Below are 21,415 nucleotides of genomic sequence, written 5' to 3'. Positions count from 1 at the left end.
CCACCTCACACCTACCACTGACGATCAGCCATGACTGCCCTTCCTCCAGAGGTCTGAGCGGATATATGTCTGATTGAAGCACTCTAATACTATCAGACGATACACCCGGCAATTTTGACAGGATCTAGCTGGAGAAATCCGACATCTCAGCCCTCAGCCGCACCTCTCGGTCCTATCACGAGATTGCAACGCCTTTCTTGTACAGTTCGCTTCGAGTCCATTTCCGCGATCCTGATACGCTTCGAAATGCAGTCAATGAGGTCCTTCAAGAGGACAGACGATTATTTCTCAAATATGCCCGGACACTTGACATTGTATGCTTGAAGCCCCTGTCACGGACACAGAGAAGAGCCACTACCTCTGGAGCCTCAAAGACTGGGAAATAGAATATATCCATTGGGAGGAACCGGCGACAATCAGCAATGGCTTCCTATATCCGCAATTGCGATCCTCAACATCTGTTCGTGGACTGGGCCTTCCAAGGAATGACCTGGGGAGATATCACTCTAGAGAGTGGATGCGAGATTGGACCCCTATCATAGAACTCATTGGCCGCTTGAATGGTCTGGAAGATGTCAATTTCGTGGCCGATAAGACTCCGTTTGAACCGGTGTTGTTCAAAGCTATTACAGGCCATCATCCCGCGTGTAGTGTCAATATATGGTCACTTCAGGCTGTCGAACAGAGTCTCGCACCGTCGAATGGGGGAAAGGACGCTCGCTTCGACTTCAATGCTCTGCAATCTGAGATATCCGTACGCTCGCCGTCAAACTGACCCGGAAATATTCAGACGAGCATGGGTATGAGGATCTGGACGAGATGTTGCCCTTTCTTTTCCTGGCTCCCAATCTCGAACATCTCGTCATCGCTGCCTCGAGGAGTACCCGGGGGGATATCGAAAAACCAGACGAGAGTGGGTGAACGCGGCCCGCGCTATCCAGCCTGCCCCAGTTGCCTCACTAGAGTCTCTCACGTTGCTCGACTATGCCTACCCGACTTATGTTCTCCCGAAGCTCTCTGCTATCATAGATCTGAGCAGCCTCCGGTCTCTGGATATTACCCTCACCTACGATATAGACCTGTTCATAGACCTGGCACCGACGCTGGTCAACTTGGAACGGCTTTTCGCGGGCGTCAGCCCTCGTCGTCTCCCCGATCTATCAACGGCGAACTTATCCACCGATAGCCCCGAGGCGATGGCTGCAGTCCTCGCCGTGAAGCCTTTGAAATATCTCTGCTTGCGCGGCCTAAGGGAAACAACGAACCTACATCGTATTCTAGACTACCATGGTGCAACACTGCGCGGATTAAGCCTTCAGCCCTATGTGCGAGACCACAACTGTGGTCCTGAAGAAGGGTCAAACAAATACCCCAAGATGGCAGCGTCCGATCTGATCCTAATGGCAAGGACATGCCCGGACATTGCCGAGCTACGCCTCCAGATCCGACGGTCCGAGGGCAACACACAGGAATGTGAGATCTACCGAGCTCTGGGGCAGTTTTCCAGACTGCGCACTATCATCTTGGATCTCCATTTTGACCCACGTGAGCGAGGTCCCGACCCGGACACCGTGCGTAGGATGTACCCCGATCAGTTTGGCGGTGATGACGATGACGAAGAGGAAGGCCAAGCAGTTGACCCTGTCCTCTTCCAAACAACACTAATCAACGCCGCCATGGACGAAATCCTAGCGCTGGGTATCTGGGATCTCATCGCCTCGTCGTAGCCGTCTGGGTGTCTGCAGAACCTGCGCATCGCACCGTTCGGGCTGGAAATGTTCTCACCTGATGAATGTTACTTCCTCATTTTCCTGGCGCGATCATTCCTCGTGTCGCGGTTCGGGGTCAAGGACCCTGGCGTCGAGGAGATTGGACGGATGGCCTAGATGGTCTGGCAAGAGGATACGTATGGCCCCGGTGGGCCGTGCGTGTTGCCGCGGGGTGCTGAGGGGGTCGTTGCTGCGCACTGGCCTGCTCTGGCGGGGCGGGATGATTGGTCTAGCGGGTGGGCGAGTTTTCCTTTGGAATCCGGGGTACATTGACATGGTCGTGGTTCTTCAGCTCCTGGTTGCCTGGGTGGCTGATGAGTTGAGTTGCTACGTGAGAACCGTGAAGCGGGACTGGCGCGGTGCATGTACCGGGTGTGTCTGCATGTCTACCCACTTCATATACTAAAGTTACTCCTTTAATTAATTTCTTTCCATAATTACCAGCTGAATCGGGTCTAAGCTCACTTTTCGGACGAAGATGCGGGTCTGCGCACGGAGGAGCATGCAACGTACATTGGGAGTTTGATGATTATGTGGATATGCCGTGGTGGAGAAAATTTGTGTCATTTATGCAAATGTGATACTCACATCATAGGTTCGTAGCTACACAATCAATGAGGTCTGGAATGGAACCTTGGGGGTGCGGAGAGGACCCTTGGGCCCGGGCCCCGCGTTGCGCGCGCCCAGGGTTAAAGGCTGGATTTCCTCTTAAATTGGTCGTGCTTGGCCTCCGACTTTTCCCTGAACATTGACGGCCCTCTCAGAGAATTCTATAACCTCACAGAGTCTATTTGAGTACCAGTAGAGCAGTCATGCCCGTCCGATATACACCACGAACACCCGACTGGGTCAAGGTGACCACCATACTCCCACCAACAACAATGCACAAGATACTAAACCCACCCAGACTAGAAAGCCAGTCGCCGACTACGACTCCGACACCGACTCCGAAACCGACACAATAAGCGACACCGAAAGCATAGCCTCTTACACCTCAACATCCTCAACAATCACATCCCTCTCCACGCACGCCGACGCAGAACAGGGCCCAACGCTCCTCATCCCCCTCCGTTTCCGCCCCTCGCTCATCTACCCACCTGCGCAATTCACACCCCGCGACATTGAAGTCCCCCGCGGCCGCTGGGTCTACCTCGCGTGCCCGCACTCGCGGGTGAAATGCTCGAATTGCGGCGTTCATGTTGCACATACGGATGCGATTGTTATTGCGATGGATGGGGCGTGTCGAAGTAATGGCACTGCCCCTTCTGCTAAACCGGTTTCGTCGCTGGGTGTTTTCTGCGGGTTCGCGAACCCGTATAATCGCGTTCAGAGGCTTGCGGACGAGGATGTGAGCGGGAGATATACGAGCCAAGTCGCGCAGTTGAAAGCTTGCGCGAGGGCGCTTTGTCAAGCGGGCATGATTGGGGAGGATCGGGCGCTGGGGTCTGGAGATGCCCATTGGTATGGACATGGGAATGGACACGCCCATGGACACGACGTGCGATTAGTCATCATCAAATCCGACTCGGAGTACATCGTCCGCGGGGTGACGGAGCTGATGCCGCGGTGGAAGGCGAATGGGTGGAGGAATTCGAGGGGCGTGGAGGTTGCGAATGCGGAGGAGTGGAGGGTTGTTGATCGGTTGGTGTATAGTCTGAGGGGCGACGGGATTGCGGTGCGGTTTTGGCTTGTTCCCAAGGGGATGAATCGGCAGGCGAGTGGGATGGCGCGAAGTGCACTTACGTTGGGACAGATTTGCTAGTAGAGCTGACTGTTGTTTTGTTATTTATGTAGTCTTGATAGGGTCCGCCTTTTGTGTCGCTGCGCAAGGGTGTTTGTTGTTTGTCCAGTAGTCCATGGTATTCCTCTAAATGCTGGGATCTATCTCATCCTAGAAATGTCCAACTGAGGGATTGATAGCGGGGGAACTTTTGGATTACGTATGCCTTGTGCCCTGTTACCAGTCACTTATTCATGTCAGATAAATCCAACCGATCCTGCTTAAGGTCTGGAAGGGCTTAAGGTTATTCTGATATGTCGACCTTAGGATACCGCTAGGATCTCATTTTATTCAGCATCCACTCGGTCATTTGATATTCCGATATTCCCAATTTGGTTTAGTCATTTACCCCTTTATTTTATGTATTTAGTCGTACATCGCAGCTAGATAGAAGAGCAGAGACCTCCATACAAGCAGGCACGCAGCAAAGGTTCGATACAAGTCATTACGTTGGACCCGCAAGTTCGACATGATATTAAAAGAGAAGACTGCTTCTTAATGAACTAAGGTAACTAGGTTTCTAAAAGGTAGGGTAGCTTTAATTCTAAAAGTAATAGATAGTAGCTAAAACTAATTATATATAATAATAAGTATCCTTAAATACTATCTAATATTAATTACTTGTTCTTACATGTAGTATTACTTACTTATACCCATAGTATCACTTCACTTGCTTATACCCGTAGTATCACTTGCTCATACATGTCTAATTACCTAATATAACCATAGTCCTGTTTTGTCTTAGCACCATGTTCCTAGCCAGCCTGACTAGAACATCTACTAACCCGGCTATCATCGCAGTCGGGGCGCGAGGTTCTCTAAGAGCAAAAACTGTAAATCGATAGTCAAAACACCGCCTTCGACGCTCCCAAGTGAGATCGAGGAGGCTAAGACGGCGCTCGCCACAAGATCCGATATCGAGCAATGGGCCAAGCTGTCGGAGAGTCCTATCAAGCCAAGTAAGAGGGAGGATACAGAGAGTGCGGATCGTTCACCGAAACATCCTAGCCTTGAAAGCGCGAATAAGAGAGCCATCCCCAAAAGCGTCACTCGCCCGTGTTGCAACAATTGATTGGTTGACGTGCGAACAACCAAAAAAAAACCCCGGATGAATACGAGGCCGGGTGGCACCTGGCAGGCTCCAGCGACGATCCCACCAAGCGATTTCCCCCGCCTCCCTGCGAGATGGACATTCTCTTACATAAATATAAATACGAACGAGCCTCTGCATCGTATAGGCCGCACAAAGCCAGACATTTGGGAAAAATTTCCTGGTCATGCCAAATACCCCAGGCTTGCTAGCACTAACAGTGCTGTGCAACACAATATGCGCAGACTCAATCCTAAACTCTCTCCATCGGCGGGATCTGAAGAGTCTCCGAATTACCTGCCGCGCTCTGGACGACATCGTCGTCGAACAATCCCACCTCTTCCAGCGCGCCTACATATCAGCCGCAAAAGCCGACCTACACGTCCTCGAAGCCATATCCACGACGCCACGACTCGCATCGCGCGTCACAGAACTAATCTGGGACGTGAGCATGGACCTACAATACATTGGCCAAAGCGAAACGGCAATACCACTCGCCCGGGACCGCGACTGGGACGCGACAGTGGCGTGCACGATGGATGAGTACGCCAAGGTCCTCTGCAAGGGCGAGGATTTTCGCGTTCTGCTGACGGCTCTTCCTCGGTTCCCGCGGCTGCGCGGGGTGGTGTTTACCGACCTCATGTCGGAGTGGGCGGCGATTCCAAAGGAGGAGACGGCGAATTTGTATCGCACGTCTGTTTTACCGGCGAGGCCGGGGATGCGCTCGTATGAGTCGCCCGCTATGCGGGAGTGGTCGCGTGTGAAGGTTGGCGGGCTGGGCCCCGCACGTATTCCGTGGACTCCAGAGCCGGATGCGGGCGTGTATGGCGAGTTGCAGATGTGGGCTGAAGGGTTTGTCAAGCGATTGAACGTGACTATGAGCAATAATGAGGGCCTGAGCAGTGATGACACGACACCCGCTTTGGATATAAGCAGTCTTCGCAACAAACATTACAGGGGACCGATCTTAGCAGTGGCCGCATTCCATGCGCACGGTCGGCGGCTAAATAGCTTCGCCGTAGAAGCCGCGCGGAGGGGCCCATATAACGAGTTCTGCCGGCGGGTCTCGCACGTCGCATGGTTAGGGCGTCATCCGTGCTTCCAGGGTCTTGACGTGCGTCGCCTTGGTGAATTCACTGGACTAATCGATGGCTTCGCCGACGCGTTTCGTTCTGTGCGGCGGCTCTGTCTCTGCCTGGAAAATCGGCACGATGAGGGGAAGGAGTCGACCTGGAGGCCGTACGTAGACCGGCTGTTGGTATCAGCCCACGAGCTGCGCACGTTGGAGCTGAGGATGAATAATTGCAAGGAGGATTTCTCCGAGTTTCGATTGCCGATGTTGCCGCGTCTCCAGTCTTTGGTATTGGACAGCTTCTCGATTGCGAGGGAGGTACTCTCCGACTACTTGCTTGATTGGAGTCGTAGAACGGGGCTGCAGGTTCTACACCTTGTTGACTGTCGGATCTTGGTTCCGCGTGGGACATCGGAAATGGACGTTCTGGGCTTGTTTCTGGATATGGATATCACCACGGATGATGATCAGCACCCCTCACCCGTCGAGGAAAGCGATATCTGCCTCAATCTCCACATTCCGGACGACTCAGAAGCATCAGAATCAGACTCCGAAGATCCACCCCCTTCCCCTTCCCCACCAGGCACACCAATCCCCTTCAACGATATCGACTTCGGCCCCGAACCCCCCTCCCCTACCTTCGACTACAACAACAGGGAAACCGAAGACCCAAACGACCCAGAGTGCCGCCCCTGGTCAACCAGAATGTGGAACGAGCATCCGGACGCGCAGTTCGCGGCGCAGGACCCGCCCGCGTGGGCCGACTTCTTCGAGCAGGAATACTGGAACGACTGGCACCGGTTCCAGGAAGCGAAGTATGACGGCGACTACGACGCCGATACGCCGGATATCGAGGACGAGCTGCCCATTCCGCGGGTGCGGGCTGGTCTTGCGAGGCGGTTTGGGTCTGCGGGGAAGGAGTCGTTTGAGTTTGTTGTGCCTGTTGCGGCCCTTAGTGGTGGCAGCGCCGGAGTCGCGTGGGGCGGTGACGGCGAGCGTGGGGACTCAAGAGCGCAAGGGGGAGGAGGGGGGCAGCTGCAAGGGTCGAGGAGCGGGGAAGTTATGAGGATTCTGATTGATAATTTCTGCGTAGAAGCCCTTGAAGGCGTCGAATCTTAGAGATCTTGGGTTTGTTCTGTCTCCACGCACGGCCGGCGGCGAAGCCGGGGAGGATGATCAGTCCTGGCGCGACCGTTCATGGCGCCGATGAAGCGATTGTGACAAGTTCAATTCGGAATACGAGGCGATAGACAACGGTAGAGAGCGTGAATTTGACGAACTGGTCGCAGAAAAGACCACTCAGCTATATACATCCCCCCGACCAAAACAATCACGAGAGGAGCACTGTTGACCTCACCAGAGTACTTGATCATTACTGAGACATATGGCACCTAGAGAGAACACCTGATGGGTAATATGCCGTTGCTAACTACTTGAGGTATGTCGATAAGGAGTCTGAGGGCCGCTAAGTGGGTGAGCCAGAAACCACCATGAGGAAACCAGCACTACGAAGAATTTACAGCAACAAGTGTACGAGACTTACCCTGTCCCGGTGGTAGTTGGGTATTGCTTGTGTCTGTGGGTAAGTCCCAGTCTGTGAAAAATAGTCTACATCCAAAGATACTCCGCAATCCGGAGCCCTGGTCGAACAAGGTAGATCAAGGTAGATCAAGGTAGGTGAGGCGTGGTACCGCATGGCGGTGTTGCGTCATGGAAGCAGTTTTCGCTTCTAGTGCATATCTATGTACAATGGGTACGGGGACTTTCTCTTCTAGCATAAGACAAACGAGACCGTTCTATTCCCATTCCACGTGTCATCCTCTAATGCGATTGATGTTCCATCCAGTTCAACTCAACTTGGCACCCTCTATTCCATCCCAATCTATTCCTTCATGGGCGAGTACGAGCTCTGTTGTAGATGCCGGAGCACTTTCCGATGTTCGTCCTTTAGCGCCTTGAATTCGTGGTCGAGCTGGTTGTGCCAGGGGTACAGGACGAAGACCTGGAAGGCGAGGGCGGAGGAGGCGACCGCGAAGTTGACGAGGGAGATTCCGCGCGTTATTAACATTTTGGAGAGGAGGAGAGGAGATGTGCTGTTTTTATAGCCACGTTAACAAACGCCGCATATTGATTCAGCAATGGAGGGACAAGACTTGCTTGGGTCACGAAGAGATGCGTTAGTTACCGGGAAAACATGGAAGCAAGAGCAGCAGTTCTGCGTTCAGGGTATGCGACGGGGCCTCGGGAGTTCATAAATAAAACCCGCCCTAGCTGACTTGCGATGACGAGTTGGCCCCGGACCTGCATTTATTTTGGTCTCCTGCCCTGAAATCACGAGCACGTCGGCCCAAATGCCGATGTAGACTGGGAGTGTCATTGGTCGCCGTTGTCGGCAGCGACCCGCAGCCCCATATCCCTCGGAGATTGTTCGTATCTGTCGGACCCGACAACGAAGCTGCAAAGAACATTCCATAGAGACGTTGTTTAGGCTTGAATGACACGAGGGCTGTGAGGCTGACGGACAAACTTTGGAGCCAGATATAGTAGTATATTCCAAGCAGCATAATTTCTCTGAACAGCTAATGTACATTCAGTTTGTAGACATCATGTTGGCCGTGGCGGCCTCACAACCTGGAACCCTTTCTCCTTCGTCCTCGGCTCGTTCAGCCTCCTACGCGCCCGCTCGAAAACACTAGGTCGAGGAGCGTCGGAACTCTCCCAGCTCTCGTTACCCGGAGTAGGAGATCATTCGTCGCCGAAGGTTGTCCTCGGCCTCCCATAGAACGAATCCGACTCTCGTGCAGAATAATCCACCCCAGGTCGCGAGGGGCCCTCCAACAACTCGTCGAGACTATCCCTCGAGCGCGCCAAAGCCTGATTCGTCGATGACGAAAACAAACCCGAGACTGAGCCTGAACCCACCATCTCGGAAGCACGGGGATCAGAGGTCGGCGGTCGAACTCGCGCCGAGGAACCGGGTGCCTGGTTTCGCGACCGGGGTGCTCTATAGAACGCGGAGAAATCCGTTACGTAGTGCTTTGTGACGAGTGGTGGATTGTTGTTCGAAGCCGCTGTGCGCGGTCGGTTCTCGTTCCAGGCTCGGTAGGATGTACCAGCGGAGGTTGGGCGGCTGGTTGGGCTTTCCGTGTGGCGTGTGAGGTGTGTGCGTATGGGTAAGGAGCGCAGGCTCATTGCCTGCATTTGTTAGCGGGTTATAAGGAAAGATGCCGGTGTCCATCAGGGGATATCCTACGGAATCGGGTTCCGATGGAGCGCGAATCGACTGCAACCTCAACCGGGCGGCGCGATACATCTCCAAGCCTGAGCGCAACAGGTATCCGAAAACAACCGCTGCAGCGTGAAGGCACAGGGTGAAGTAGCCTAGCCATTGCTTTGTAGTCTCCGGGGTAGGGAATGCAAAAGCGAGGCTCAAGGTAAGCGTCAATACACGGATAAGCGTACACCAGACGCTCCTCGACATGAACGAATTCCAACGTCGCTGTATGACGAGATATGCTAGTAGCGCCATTTCAAAAATATTGAGCAATGCCAATTGAACGAGCCCCCAGTCCTGAAGCCAGCCGACAACTAGGCCATCGAGGAGCGCGACGGCCTGTGGGAGGAAATGCTGGAACCGGAGGAGCCAGGCCTTGAGACTTGTCTGCCGGCGTCGTTGGGTAGAGTGTTCTGAAGGTATTGCGACGATGTCTTGATCACTGCTAAAATGATTATGCGCCACAAAGTTCAACCCGAAAAACACAGTTGTAACGAACGCCATAATCACGACACGATAATTAGGAAGATAGCCAATAAGCCTCAACTCATTCGACATGAAGGCCATGAGCGGAAAGCTGAAGAATACCAGAGCCGCACCCAAGACAAGATCCCAACAAGCAGATATAAGGATGTGCCTTCTAGTACCAACCAGCTTGAATCTTTTGCACGCCCATTGGCTGGCCAAAGGCAGCGGCAGTGCCACGGTCAACAGTCCTCGAAACGCATTCTAGCACAAGGGTAAGATCCCGACCAACACTACTAAGCCTAAGCACGAGGCGGCAGACTGAGATTCAGTCCAACCAAGGGCGGCGCCCCCACGGCACCGAGTAGTTGGGCTTGTCGGTCGTATCTCGACGGCTGGCCTAGTCCACCGGGCTAGTTGATCAAGCGAAACTCCGAGCTTGAAGGGGTTCGCCTCAAATGCACGTTAGGGTCTCAGTTCAATGCCAAATCAGACCATATTCCGAGGTTGCGCCGAGTTGCCGCATCATCAATCCTTCGCATTGGGATCCACTTTCAGGGTTTTAGAATAGTGATGGTGACCACTTCTTCCTCCTATCAAACGGAAGTATAAAACACTACGCGCTGGTTCCTGACTCGGAGTTCTATGCCGTGGCGGCACGGGCGCTGTCGGCGATCGACAGGGACTATCAGAGCCCCAACGCCTTGCTCATCTTCGTGCTAGACGACCTTTGTTTCTTGCGCGTTCGGAGGTCGAATTAACCCCCCCAAAAAAAACTAATTATGAGCCACCTGAAATGTCCTATGCCAAGCCATTACAGCGAGCTGTATCCTTTCTGGTGTCTACCTCAATCTCGCCATGCATTTCTAGCACCAACCAGTGCACGGAGATGTTAGAAGCAGTGTTGGTGCTAGTACTACTGAGTTGGAGAAGGCATCCCAGGTCGCTCATTTATGTACGCTAACCACACCACGTGCGTTCCTGCCCAGTCCGACCCGGAGCGACCACACGCGGAGGTCAATGGACCAGTCAGACCCTTCAGAGGCGTGCCTCCAAAGACATTCCAAGGTTTGCGCCCATATGCAGGCACCCTGTGCCACATGCTTTAAACTAGTTGGACCGCATCTGAAGCCCACCTGGCACTGCCAGCAAAACGGTCGTTGAACACCACAGCATACTGAGCTCGCCTTGGGCTCAATTCGCTAACTTCAGGATTGTGATTCGCCCATTTGCCATACTGCCAAAGGACGCGGCTGTTGGTAAAAGCGTTGAGCAAATTTCGCATACCTAGTCATGAAGCGTGAAGTAATCTGCTGTGCTGCGCGTTGGGACAGAACCCACCAAATCATGGCAGTCGGTGAATGTCCAAACCAAGACATTAATATTGACGAGACATTAAGCGGACTGGACATCTTGTCCTGGGTCAATATTGCCGCGCTGTATGCGGCTTGAGGTTGGAAGATCGAGTGCTCCACTTGTTAGATCCAGGCGCCGCCGTGGACCCTAACTCCCGAGGCGGGCGAAACCTTCTGCGGCCCACCCGTGGTTCAGGGCAACTTCCGTGGTATTGTTGGTACCAGTTTCACCCGTGGTAGTGCCTGCCGGCTGGAACGACCAGCAGGGGGGTGCATTGAGCCCGGGCCACCGTAAGCGCCTGGCACTCGCAAAACATCTCGTGAAATCGCCGAGCTAGTGATTTTCGATCCCATTTTCCTGAAGAGGAAAACGAACCCAGGGCGCCCAGTATAACACCCCTGCACAGGCTGGCACGGAGCATGTGATTGTGCAATATGGCCTATTAGTGGCTAGGCGCTAAGAGATCAAGTGAAATTACGTCGATGGGCGTCCATCTAATCAGGACTGTTGCAGGCTCATCATGGTCTAATTTCAAATCAGGGTAACCCTGCGAACCACTGTGGCACTGCATGGCATGAGTTATTATTTCCGGTCCGCGATTCCCATCCATGGTGAGTCTCCCCACCATGCACCACACCTGTTGAACTCTCATGCAAAAACTTCAGGGTCCTAATTAAACTATCACCAGTTAACCGCGACAGTCTTCAGTATCTGACCGGCCAATTTCTCACGGATAATAAGTCGCAAACTGCTAACCAGCATGCCGTCCAAACCTTGCCAGCGGCACATTCAATCTCCCTTCGCTGCAATAGCTCACCTGTATTCGGATCCATCCCTTCGGGCTTTTTACTCGCTCATGATAGCCATACTAACCTTGTCTGGCACTATTTAGCTTCATCTGCCTACTCGTCCCCGCCTCGTACATTCCACAACTTACCCGAATCGCTACTAGCAACCAGAATGGTAACTCTGCGATTTCAGGCTGGTATATTATTCTCCTAACGACCAGCTCCACCGCTCACTTGGCCACACGGTTGAATTGCATCTCCAGTTCCGAGGCTTGGAAGTGCGTCCGACATGGCGAACTTGATGGGCTCGATGCCTTTTCCGCCCTTGTCGTATATATCCAACCTTTCCTGCACTGGCTGTCAGCAATACTGCTGCTATGCCTTTACGTTGCGTTTCGCAGCAAGCCCCCGACTCGACATGAAGGCGATATCGGGGCCACTACACCCTCCAATTCTGCTATCCTCGCCATCGTCATCACCCACGCAGCGATAACACTCCTATTGGCCTTCTGCCTCCTCCACTTCATGACAGGCAAGGATGGCCCATTCAATAATCCCTTCGTTTTCGTCGTGCATACCTACTACGAGCTATTCCTCCAGACAACCGGCCTACTCACCTCGCTCACGGCATTCATCCCACAGCTGCATCTCATCCTTACCCGGGCCCGCGACAGTCACCATCACTTTGACCAGGGTACTCTGAGCACGTTAAGTATCGCCCTGCAGGTCCTTGCATTCACACTTCTCGCCGCCTCGCAAGGGTGGCGCATGAGACAGCGGCCATGGACACCCTCGGAGAATGGAGCGACTTGGATAGTGCCTACTCAGACCTGGAGTCTGAAGTGGTGGGTTAAGGTTCTCTTCGGAGGTGGGCGTGCGGCTGGGTGGTTGGGGCTGGCGGTTTCGCAGTTGATTGTCCTGTGTGTTGCTCTTGCGGTTGGAGGTGATGCCGGGTATATTGCGTTGTAATGGAACTAAGTACTTTGATGTATTTTGCTAAATTTGGAGAGAATCAAGCCTCAAGATCTTTTATTGATCAGCCCTTCTCCAGGCGGCTAAGGCAGATATCTGGTTGGTGAAGATTATGTCACGAGACGTGTCATGAGGTTCAAGGCAATCAAGTTGTCCAGAAGCCTCTCTGCTTTCGCACTAATCCAGCAACAGCCGTTACTTCACTCAATACATCAAGGCTAGCCGATTTTTCGCTTAAAGCTTTTAGTTATATCCTTATCAGCATCCCTAGATGCGCCCATCCAATCGAGACGAATTTGCGATCTCAATCATTCGCGCTCTGACCCTCGAAGCGGACGCAGTTGAAGACCTTTTCAACGAAACCTACCTTGCCTGACGAAATTCCCCACCATCTTCTACAAAACTCCCCCAACTTCAGGAATCACCCTAGGCCTACGCATTACAGCAAGGCTAACCTTCCTCTGTACAGAATTATTTTCTTTCGAACTCGGGCAGAATACATTTTCAGCCACAACAGGCCGTCAACAACGCAGCCCTAGCCATGGCAGAGTCCAGTTCTAGAAGCGCTGGGCCTCGCCAGAATATACAGAATGAGGATATCGGAAGTGCTGAAACAAACATTAATGGTATTGTTAATGCGTGCTGACTTTAGAGCACTGTTTACTTAATTAGCCTATAGGCTAATTAAGAACTATAGAGTTATAAATATCTAAGTATATTTATAAGGGCCTTATAAATACTAAGTATTTAAAATTTTAAGTTAATAAACTACCTAGTGTGATGGGATTAGCTAGAGCTATTGTAGACCGTGCACTGGAGACGATAGTGTAATAGCTTCGAGGTATTACTATTAGGCTCTCCTTCACGTTCGCTAATGTTTCCCAAGAATGTTATAGCTGGCTAAGCAGCCTCAGGACAGTGCATGAAGTATAAGTCGGTGTCTTCATGGCCACGGTCAAGAAATCGTGGCCGTGAAACACAATTCCAATGATTTGCGTAAGCCCTACCAGGCGGCGCCATCATCGGTTCCTGTCGATCAGAGTCCAGGCCTAAAAATAAAAAATTCGAAGAATAATACCATATTAAAACAAAAATTTCATCTTCTTCCCTCCGATTCCTCGTCCTTCACTTAAGATGCCCGTCACAGCTGGAGGGCAAGCTTCCCCCAGTTCTAACGCTTTTCTCCCGATCTTCTTTTCCCCGAGGCGTCCACTATATTGCCAACGGTACCGAAAAGGCCACTATGATCAGACCTGATGGTCTGATCTGCCTGGATCATACCGTGGATGCCTGACGACTCAGGCATCAGTTGTGACACGAACCGGGTGGGCGCAGCCTTTGTTTCTTCAGTCTCTCATTGAACGAAAGCCCATACGAAGTTGTTACGTTATCATCCATGGTTCAGCGTGTTCAGCCTGCTCCAATCCAAGGGGGCAAGAATAGGCAGAGAGGACGAACTTGCAACCTAATAGAAGATAGAAATAGCTGCACGGCTTCATCGAAGTGGGAGGTTTCTGTGAAGGGATGAAGTAAGATTTATATTCAATCTAACTAGGCCATGAACTTTCTACAAAAAGCTTGGAGAAGAGAAGTTCTTCACACGTGTTCTCCGCGTTAATATGTGTCGAACTTGCGGGTCCAACGTAATGACTTGTATCGAACCTTTGCTGCGTGCCTGCTTATATGGAGGTCTCTGCTCTTCTATCTAGCTGCGATGTACGACTAAATACATAAAATAAAGGGGTAAATGACTAAACCAAATTGGGAATATCGGAATATCAAATGACCGAGCGGATGCTGAATAAAATGAGATCCTAGTGGTATCCTAAGGTTGACAATATGCCAAGGTCACGTGAGCGGGCCCTGGCCCGTGACAGTTTGGCGTGCTCTGTAGGGGATTGAGGAGGGTTACCAGTTCCAAGAATGAGCACAGGCAGCTTGTACTTCGACCAAGTAGAAATGGTGATTGACTAAATGAGCTTGATACCCTCATAACACGGGGCTGATGAGTGTACCCGGGCCTAATCTATCCATATACACTAAATAATGCACGCAGTAAAGCCCTAGCCACAGATGGTGACAACTAGGGTACTCTACGGGGTATAGCCTATTACTTAAATAGTCTTGGTCCCTTCCCCCAAAGTCCAACATCCACCGAAAGATGCCCAAGATGCATCTGCCTCTGAGAAGAACCATGGCTAAAAAAGCTCTCTCTCAACTCGCACACACCGTCAAAGCTGCGCGCGTCGCGGATCTTCCTCTCCAGTCTCCTCATCTGGCTTCTGCTATACTCCTACTGCCGAACCAATTTCTGGCGCGATCCACACTCAGCCTTCTTCCAGGAGGACCACGTCTACGATCTGGATTACAACCTCTACCGTGAGGGCGAGGCCTGGCATTTCATCTCACAGCATAATGCGGCTATCGATCCGCCCGACTACACTATAGGTGCACTGGGTCGCACTCCTTCTGTCTGTGTAGCCATGGCCACTGTGCATCGAGAACTGGACACGTCCTTCGAAGCATCGGTTGGCTCGTTGTTGGAGCGGTTAACTGAGCGCGAGCGGAGGGCGCTCTATCTCAGTGTTCTTTTCGCCGATACAGATCCGGCAGCGTAACTTATTGAAAAAAAATAAAAACATATCCTATATAAAAAAGTTAATATAAATATTATATAAGGCCTTATAGGGCTTAATCCCCCTTAAAAATATACTATATTTTACTTCCTTTTATACTAGATTAAATATAAACTTTAATAAATTAATTACTATATATAAATATATATCTAGTAACTTTGAAAGCTCCCCGATGGCTTCGAAACATGCCAGCGTCCCACGGAACTTGAGGGCTCCTGGGTCAATAAGGATGAAGCCATAATTCCAACCAAACTAATGGTAATACAAAATCTGTTCAATCTTGAATATATCTTGCTCACCAGTGCAATGTAAGAATTGGGCGAATTCATCTAGGGAATGGCAGCGAACGCCTTGGTGCTAATAGGGGACGGTGAATTGTTTACATTGCAAGGGACATGTCGCGATGAAAGTTACCATGGATAAGAGGTCAAAAGCAGCTTGATTTTCTAGCTAGTTGTAGCGTCTTAAGTGCCCATATATTAGGGATCAGTTATGTGACAGAGTGTGTGATCTACGTGGCTTGAAACGCGGGCTCTGGCACGTACGGTGTTTACTAGTGGCCACTTTGAGCCCTTGACAGTAGACTTGATCCCCCCATGCTATTACGACGGCAGTGTGTTCGTGCACCTTACATTTCTCATCTGAGGTGGGCAGCTATTATTCGACTGCATTGCACAGATCAAGGAAGGTATCGAGGCAACGACTTAGAAATATTCTATTGGTGCGATTAACGGACACCCAGCCGGACCATATTGCAACAATTTTAAATATGGTAAATTCCCCTTTGTTGACCGTCACCTTTAGAGTCGCCGAACTCGAGCTCTGCAGCGGAATCTACCATCTTAGTGGGCGCTTCGAGTGCCTTGATTTCACGATAAGAAGACCTCATATAGCGAATAACCTAACAGAATTCTTCCCACTAGACGCGGTTCATCGTGGCTCGCTAGCACTCTTAGACGCAACAACAATATGCTTCATAATCATTAAAGCTTGAACATGGAACATTATACGGGGGTCAGGCCAGATGCTCTGTCACCCTTTAGATTTTCTCTTCAATCTCAACTCGCCTCATGGTCATCTCGTTAAACCTGCGGAGTGAGACACCTCTGGCGAAGAGTTCGTCTATCTCTTCGAGCGACTTGCCCTTGCACTCTGGAACGCAGAAGTAAGAAAATAAGATGGCGAGAACGGCGAAGGATCCAAAAATAAATCCAACCTTGGAGCCCAGGTTGGCATATGGGGCATAAAGCAGATACGGAATGCAGAACGAGATGGCAAACTGCACCAGGATGTTGAACGCGGAGCCAAAAGCGTAGGTGGCGTCTCGAAGTCGGGCAGAGGGGATTTCCGCCGCGACGATGTGTGAGATGGGGGCCCAGCCCAGACAGAAGCCCACGCCGAATATTGTCGTCATGACTGCAATCGCAACTCGGATCGGGTAGCCAGGGTTGACAATCGTTCCTAAGCCGCCCATAGTGAATAGAGCCGCTGCTTGGATCACCGCGCCAACGAGTAAAAGTGGCCTGCATTGGTAGGAGGTTAGTTACCGTGACTATAATAATAATTCACTTCGCGCTAAAGAATGAAACCTTTCTTTCTCTATCTGTATTCTTTTTTTTTTTTTCAACATAGTTGGAGTGTGCGCGCGTGTTGTGAGAGAAAAAGGGAGGAAGGGGTTAGGGTTAATATGGCAGACATACCTACGGCCAACTCGGTCGGTCAGCAACTGCGAAAAGAGCGTGAATACGGCGTTAACCGCGGTGTTGATGGTGGTCATGGTGAATGCATTTACTCCGTTCAAACCAGCCATGAAGACTGCTCCGTAAATAGTGACAAAAATATTGCCCGTTAATTGCAGGAATAAGTTGACTCCTACAGAGACCAAGGTACGCTTGAGATTCACTAGCAGGATGATTAGTACGGCGATATAATTGACAAGTCAACCAGCAACTGCACAGAAGATATCTGGGTAGCTGAGACATGACTGCGAGGTTTTGTTTTATAGACGGAGTCACTCACTGCCTCGGAACAGCTCGACAAACCCTCCTTTCTCAACTGTCGTGGCTGACATCGCAGCTTGCAAATCCTGGTATTCCTTTTCGATCTCTTCGTTGGAGAAGGCACCTCTTCGGAGACGGACAAGACACTGGTATGCATCTTCGCGGCGGCCCTTGAGCAAAAGCCAACGGGGCGACTATGGAAAATGATTAGCACTGGAACATCTAAGATGGAGCGTGTTCGGCACTGCAGATAACAGCACGGGGGAATCCAGCTATACCTCGTCGGTAAACCAGACACCACAGGCAACGAGTGTTGGCACGACAAAGAAGAGGCCAAAGGGGATGCGCCAAGAATCGTGGCCTGGGATATCGCTGGTGCCACGGCAGACCACTGCCATGATGAGACTGCCAATCTGGTTTCATGCGTGTTAGCAAGCGAAGACGGGCGACAGGCCACAGGTTGAACCAGACGCAACTCGTCAACCGTCTGATTTCTAGCACTCCGACTTACCAATATGCCAGATTGGTACGAGCCCACGACGAATCCTCGAACGTGCTTCGGCACCAACTCGGACTGGAGGACTGGGATCACTGCCAGTTCCATTCCCACATACACGTATGCGATGATACGCCCGGCGAGCACCTGCTCCCTATGCTCCGCCGTGACAATGATTGTGGCGGCAGCAATGGCCCAAATACACATAATGAATATGGAAAGTCGTCGCCCAAACCGACGGCTAATGTAGCTGCCTGACACCAAGCCAAACGCAAAGCCGATATAGTTCAAGCTATTGAGTAGCGAGAGGAAGTACGGCTCGAAGACGTAGATTCCGGTGGTGGGGTTCCTGGTCCCAAACTTCTGGACGAAGAAGGGCATGGCCTGAGTTGCCGCAAAGGCTTTCAGATCCATTCCAAAGTTCATCTGCGAGAGGGCCAGCAGCCCGCACGAGAAAAGAAGGCGGCCGTTGAAGGCGCTTGTGATACGGCGGAAGCCGCTCGTTGGGCGGACTGGCGTAGCTTGCTCCATTGTTACCAAATCTCGGGTGGTTGAAGGAAATGGTGACTTGGGCCAACTGTATAATGTCGCAGCAGCCTCGCAATACTTGCTCTCAGCAGTGTTTCAGCGACCGCTCTTATATAGACAATGCCCAACAGGCCATAGAAGTCGTGTATTGAGGCGCGCGTTGTGCGATTTTAGCCGTAATCAGCACTGATTGGCCTGTAATCCAAGGCCCCTGCGAAGATGCTCATGGTCGCCCGACGTCCTAAGCACGCAATCCGCTAGACAGGGGAGAGCCCACGATAAATGCCAATTGATCGATCGGATAGGTTCCTAGGTTTCTAGATAGGCTTCTATCCTCATGGATTAAATTGCTGGGGTCTGGGGAGCACCGGGGAGCATCGGGGAGCAAGGGGGAGCAGTTTCATGCTGTGGATTCAGTTGCCAAGAGAGCAATTGCGTGCTCGAGTGGTGTGGGACGCTGGCCCGAAGGAGGCCAAGGGGTCAACAAGAGCCCCGGGGAGCACCGGGGAGCAATTTTATGCTGTGGATTTAGTTGCGCTAGTGTTGTGGGACGCTAGCTCGAAGGCGGCGTTGTCGCCCTGAGCCTCTTCATTGGGACTAATAGTGGCAATAGACCTATGCCCATATCTCGTTACTTTTGTTATTAGTTTCGATGATTAGAAGGCTTCTAGGAAAGCCAAAGCGCCCGTCAACACTAAAGCTAAGAATCATTCTCTGCTCCACCCGGGTCTTCGGATCGTCATGCGAGTACAAGTTAACCACTCCCAAACAATACCGGAGCACGCGAGCAGCAGCGGAGCCGTAAGATGTTTCCTGGGCAATACTTTACGACTTTACTTCCCAGCTTATGATCAGCGCTGGCTCGAGGCGTGATCAAGTGCTCGCCTGCATACCGTTAAGCAAACGTTAAGCAAACGTTAGGATGTCCCAAACACAGGCTTCAAGGCCCAACTTCCTCATCATCGTCGCCGACGATCTCGGGTACAGCGACACTGGGCCCTTTGGCTCGGAAATAGAGACGCCGGTCCTCGATAGACTGGCCAGCTCCGGTGTACGACTGACCAACTTTCATACGGCATCGGCGTGTTCGCCGACGAGGTCTATGCTGTTCTCAGGCACCGATAACCACATAGCTGGCCTCGGTCAGATGGCAGAATTCATGAAGGACAGCCGCTACGATGGTAAACCAGGATATGAAGGATATCTAAACTTCCGAGTTGCAGCGCTCTCGGAGGTGCTCCAGGACGCCGGCTATGGCACATTCATGTCCGGCAAATGGTATGCGAGCCCAATCATCTTGCTGGCTATCTCACCATCTAACATGGCGAGTCGCTCCAGGCACCTAGGTTTGACAAAAGAAACGGCACCTTGCTCTCGAGGGTTCGACGAGGCCTACGCGTTCCTCTACGGCTGTGGCAATCACTTCAACCACGAGCCGCAGCTGGATGACCTTGCCGCCGACCAGTTTGGACCCATGTCCGGCGGCAATTTTTGGATGGAGGGCGACCGATTTCTCGACCGCCAACGTGACATCCCAGACGACTTTTACTCCAGCATGTCCTTTGCCGACAAACTGGTCGAATATCTCGACAATCGGACGGACAAGGAGCAACCTTGGCTGGCTTATCTCCCTTTCACGGCCCCGCATTGGCCCCTCCACGCTCCCCGCCAGGTAATAGAAAAGTACAAGGGTTTCTATGATGAAGGGCCACACGTACTGAGGGAGAGGCGTCTGAAACGTCTGGTAGAACTGGGCATCATTCTGGAGAATGTCGAGCCCGCAGAGATGACGGCGGGTGCGAAGCATGAGTGGGAGCATATGAATGCGGAGGAGCGCGCCACGTCAGCTAGGAAGATGGAGGTCTACGCCGCCATGGTCGATGTCATCGATCAGAGCATCGGGCGCGTAGTCGATCATCTCGATAGGTCTGGCGAAATCGACAACACCTTCATCCTGTTTATGTCTGACAACGGGGCCGAGGGATCGAAGCTGGAAGCCGTCCCGCTCATGGGTGGGGAGACAACGATGGGCAAGGTCATCGACAAGTACTACAACAACAGCTTGGACAACATCGGCATGAGAGACTCCTATGTTTGGTACGGCCCGGCCTGGGCGTGCGCATCAATGGCGCCGTCGCGCGGCTTCAAGAGCTGGATCACCGAGGGGGGCATTCGCTGCCCCTGCATCGTACGCTTCCCGCCCGCCGTCGCCCCAACCCTCTCACAGACGGATTCCTTCTGCACCGTCATGGATATCATGCCCACCATTCTAGATCTCGCATGCGTCCCCCCACCTAGCAGTCCGTTCCGTGGTCGGGATATCGTCCCCATGCGCGGCTCATCCTGGGTTCCCCACCTCAGCGGACGGATTGCTTCGTTCCACGACGAGGAAAAGAAGATCACAGGTTGGGAGCTATTTGGGCTCCGTGCGATCCGGGAGGGGCCGTGGAAGGCTATTTACATGAACGCCCCTAGAGGCAGTGACACGTGGGAGCTGTATAATGTTACTCGTGATCCGGGCGAGATCCACAATGTTGCCCTGGCGGAACCGGAAATCTTGAAGAGATTGATCAAACACTGGGAGGTTTACTACTCAGAGACGGGCATGTTTGACCCCGGGCAGAATTTCAGCATGGTTAAACATGTTTGAATAGTCGGGCGCGCACTCGACACGACCTAAAATAAGACGCCGAGTGAATAGACTGAATGACCCAGGCATGATGTGGCTCGCATGTATAGAGATGGCGCCGTGTTTTATGAGACCGAATCTGCGGTCCGGGCCATTTTGTGGCTTGAATTATATGGTTAAAAACTGTCCTCGATCAGAATCAATAGGCGATACATATCGGCCGTTGGGTTGTCGAAAGATGGTTTGTGGCCAGCAAATGTTTGTGGTTTGTAGAGGGTTCTGGATTTCTCGTCAAGACGGCCGATTACGCCAAACTAACAAAAGTGGAGCACTCCTGCTATTGTAGTTGCATTTGTGATTTATATAGTATTCTTCCGCGTGGCATCTTTCATCGCCATGTCGGCCCTATCCCTGTTTTCTGGCGTGCCTCATGAACAAGTTTAGTAAGTATGACACGCATTCTTGCAATGTCACTTGCTGCAGTTTCCCACTTTTCTAGCATATCAATCGCCATCTGTAGCACGGTGGGCCAGTCTTCTGGCGGTTGTAGATCCTCTCGA

The 21,415-nt window shown here is 51.9% G+C and overlaps 10 protein-coding genes across 10 annotated transcripts; 7 read left to right on the top strand and 3 right to left on the bottom strand.

Annotated features, from left to right (window-relative positions):
- Positions 1-405: 405 nt before the first annotated feature.
- Positions 406-919, top strand: BJX68DRAFT_237301 (uncharacterized protein). Its single transcript, XM_071040171.1, has one exon. It carries the CDS (start codon positions 518-520, stop codon positions 773-775), a length of 258 nt encoding a protein of 85 aa, XP_070899161.1. The 5' UTR covers positions 406-517; the 3' UTR covers positions 776-919.
- On the top strand, positions 820-1,727 carry BJX68DRAFT_266872 (uncharacterized protein; the record flags this gene model as incomplete). Its single annotated transcript, XM_071045637.1, has 2 exons — positions 820-913; positions 964-1,727. The coding sequence occupies 2 exons, from the start codon at positions 820-822 to the stop codon at positions 1,725-1,727; spliced, it is 858 nt and encodes a 285-aa protein (XP_070899160.1).
- An 854-nt stretch (positions 1,728-2,581) lies between these two features.
- BJX68DRAFT_266871 (ribonuclease H-like domain-containing protein) lies at positions 2,582-3,531 on the top strand (the record flags this gene model as incomplete). The annotated part of the gene is made up of 2 exons (XM_071045636.1): positions 2,582-2,623; positions 2,677-3,531. 2 exons carry the CDS (start codon positions 2,582-2,584, stop codon positions 3,529-3,531), a joined length of 897 nt encoding a protein of 298 aa, XP_070899159.1.
- Positions 3,532-4,736: 1,205 nt separating this feature from the next.
- Positions 4,737-7,271, top strand: BJX68DRAFT_93432 (uncharacterized protein). The gene has a single exon (XM_071050035.1). The coding sequence runs from the start codon at positions 4,827-4,829 to the stop codon at positions 6,828-6,830; it is 2,004 nt and encodes a 667-aa protein (XP_070899158.1). The 5' UTR covers positions 4,737-4,826; the 3' UTR covers positions 6,831-7,271.
- A 322-nt stretch (positions 7,272-7,593) lies between these two features.
- On the bottom strand, positions 7,594-7,964 carry BJX68DRAFT_266869 (uncharacterized protein; the record flags this gene model as incomplete). The annotated part of the gene is made up of 2 exons (XM_071045635.1): positions 7,594-7,804; positions 7,897-7,964. 2 exons carry the CDS (start codon positions 7,962-7,964, stop codon positions 7,594-7,596), a joined length of 279 nt encoding a protein of 92 aa, XP_070899157.1.
- A 280-nt stretch (positions 7,965-8,244) lies between these two features.
- Positions 8,245-9,857, bottom strand: BJX68DRAFT_237296 (uncharacterized protein). Its single transcript, XM_071040170.1, has 2 exons — positions 8,965-9,857; positions 8,245-8,906 (listed from the first exon to the last, which is right to left on the bottom strand). The coding sequence occupies exons 1-2, from the start codon at positions 9,550-9,552 to the stop codon at positions 8,457-8,459; spliced, it is 1,038 nt and encodes a 345-aa protein (XP_070899156.1). The 5' UTR covers positions 9,553-9,857; the 3' UTR covers positions 8,245-8,456.
- A 1,579-nt stretch (positions 9,858-11,436) lies between these two features.
- BJX68DRAFT_237294 (uncharacterized protein) lies at positions 11,437-12,646 on the top strand. The gene is made up of 2 exons (XM_071040169.1): positions 11,437-11,625; positions 11,699-12,646. The coding sequence occupies exons 1-2, from the start codon at positions 11,567-11,569 to the stop codon at positions 12,561-12,563; spliced, it is 924 nt and encodes a 307-aa protein (XP_070899155.1). The 5' UTR covers positions 11,437-11,566; the 3' UTR covers positions 12,564-12,646.
- Positions 12,647-14,489: 1,843 nt separating this feature from the next.
- Positions 14,490-15,184, top strand: BJX68DRAFT_266866 (uncharacterized protein; the record flags this gene model as incomplete). Its single annotated transcript, XM_071045634.1, has 2 exons — positions 14,490-14,528; positions 14,804-15,184. 2 exons carry the CDS (start codon positions 14,490-14,492, stop codon positions 15,182-15,184), a joined length of 420 nt encoding a protein of 139 aa, XP_070899154.1.
- Positions 15,185-16,241: 1,057 nt separating this feature from the next.
- BJX68DRAFT_275859 (general substrate transporter) lies at positions 16,242-18,229 on the bottom strand (the record flags this gene model as incomplete). Its single annotated transcript, XM_071047940.1, has 5 exons — positions 16,242-16,725; positions 16,903-17,104; positions 17,222-17,396; positions 17,481-17,615; positions 17,714-18,229. 5 exons carry the CDS (start codon positions 18,227-18,229, stop codon positions 16,242-16,244), a joined length of 1,512 nt encoding a protein of 503 aa, XP_070899153.1.
- A 919-nt stretch (positions 18,230-19,148) lies between these two features.
- Positions 19,149-20,876, top strand: BJX68DRAFT_266864 (arylsulfatase; the record flags this gene model as incomplete). The annotated part of the gene is made up of 1 exon (XM_071045633.1): positions 19,149-20,876. One exon carries the CDS (start codon positions 19,149-19,151, stop codon positions 20,874-20,876), a length of 1,728 nt encoding a protein of 575 aa, XP_070899152.1.
- Between the last annotated feature and the right edge of the window lie 539 nt (positions 20,877-21,415).

This window comes from Aspergillus pseudodeflectus (genome assembly GCF_044049435.1).
Source record: "Aspergillus pseudodeflectus strain CBS 756.74 chromosome Unknown BJX68scaffold_21, whole genome shotgun sequence".
NCBI classification, from domain to species: domain Eukaryota; kingdom Fungi; phylum Ascomycota; class Eurotiomycetes; order Eurotiales; family Aspergillaceae; genus Aspergillus; species Aspergillus pseudodeflectus.
This window is presented reverse-complemented; position numbering and strand designations above follow the sequence as displayed.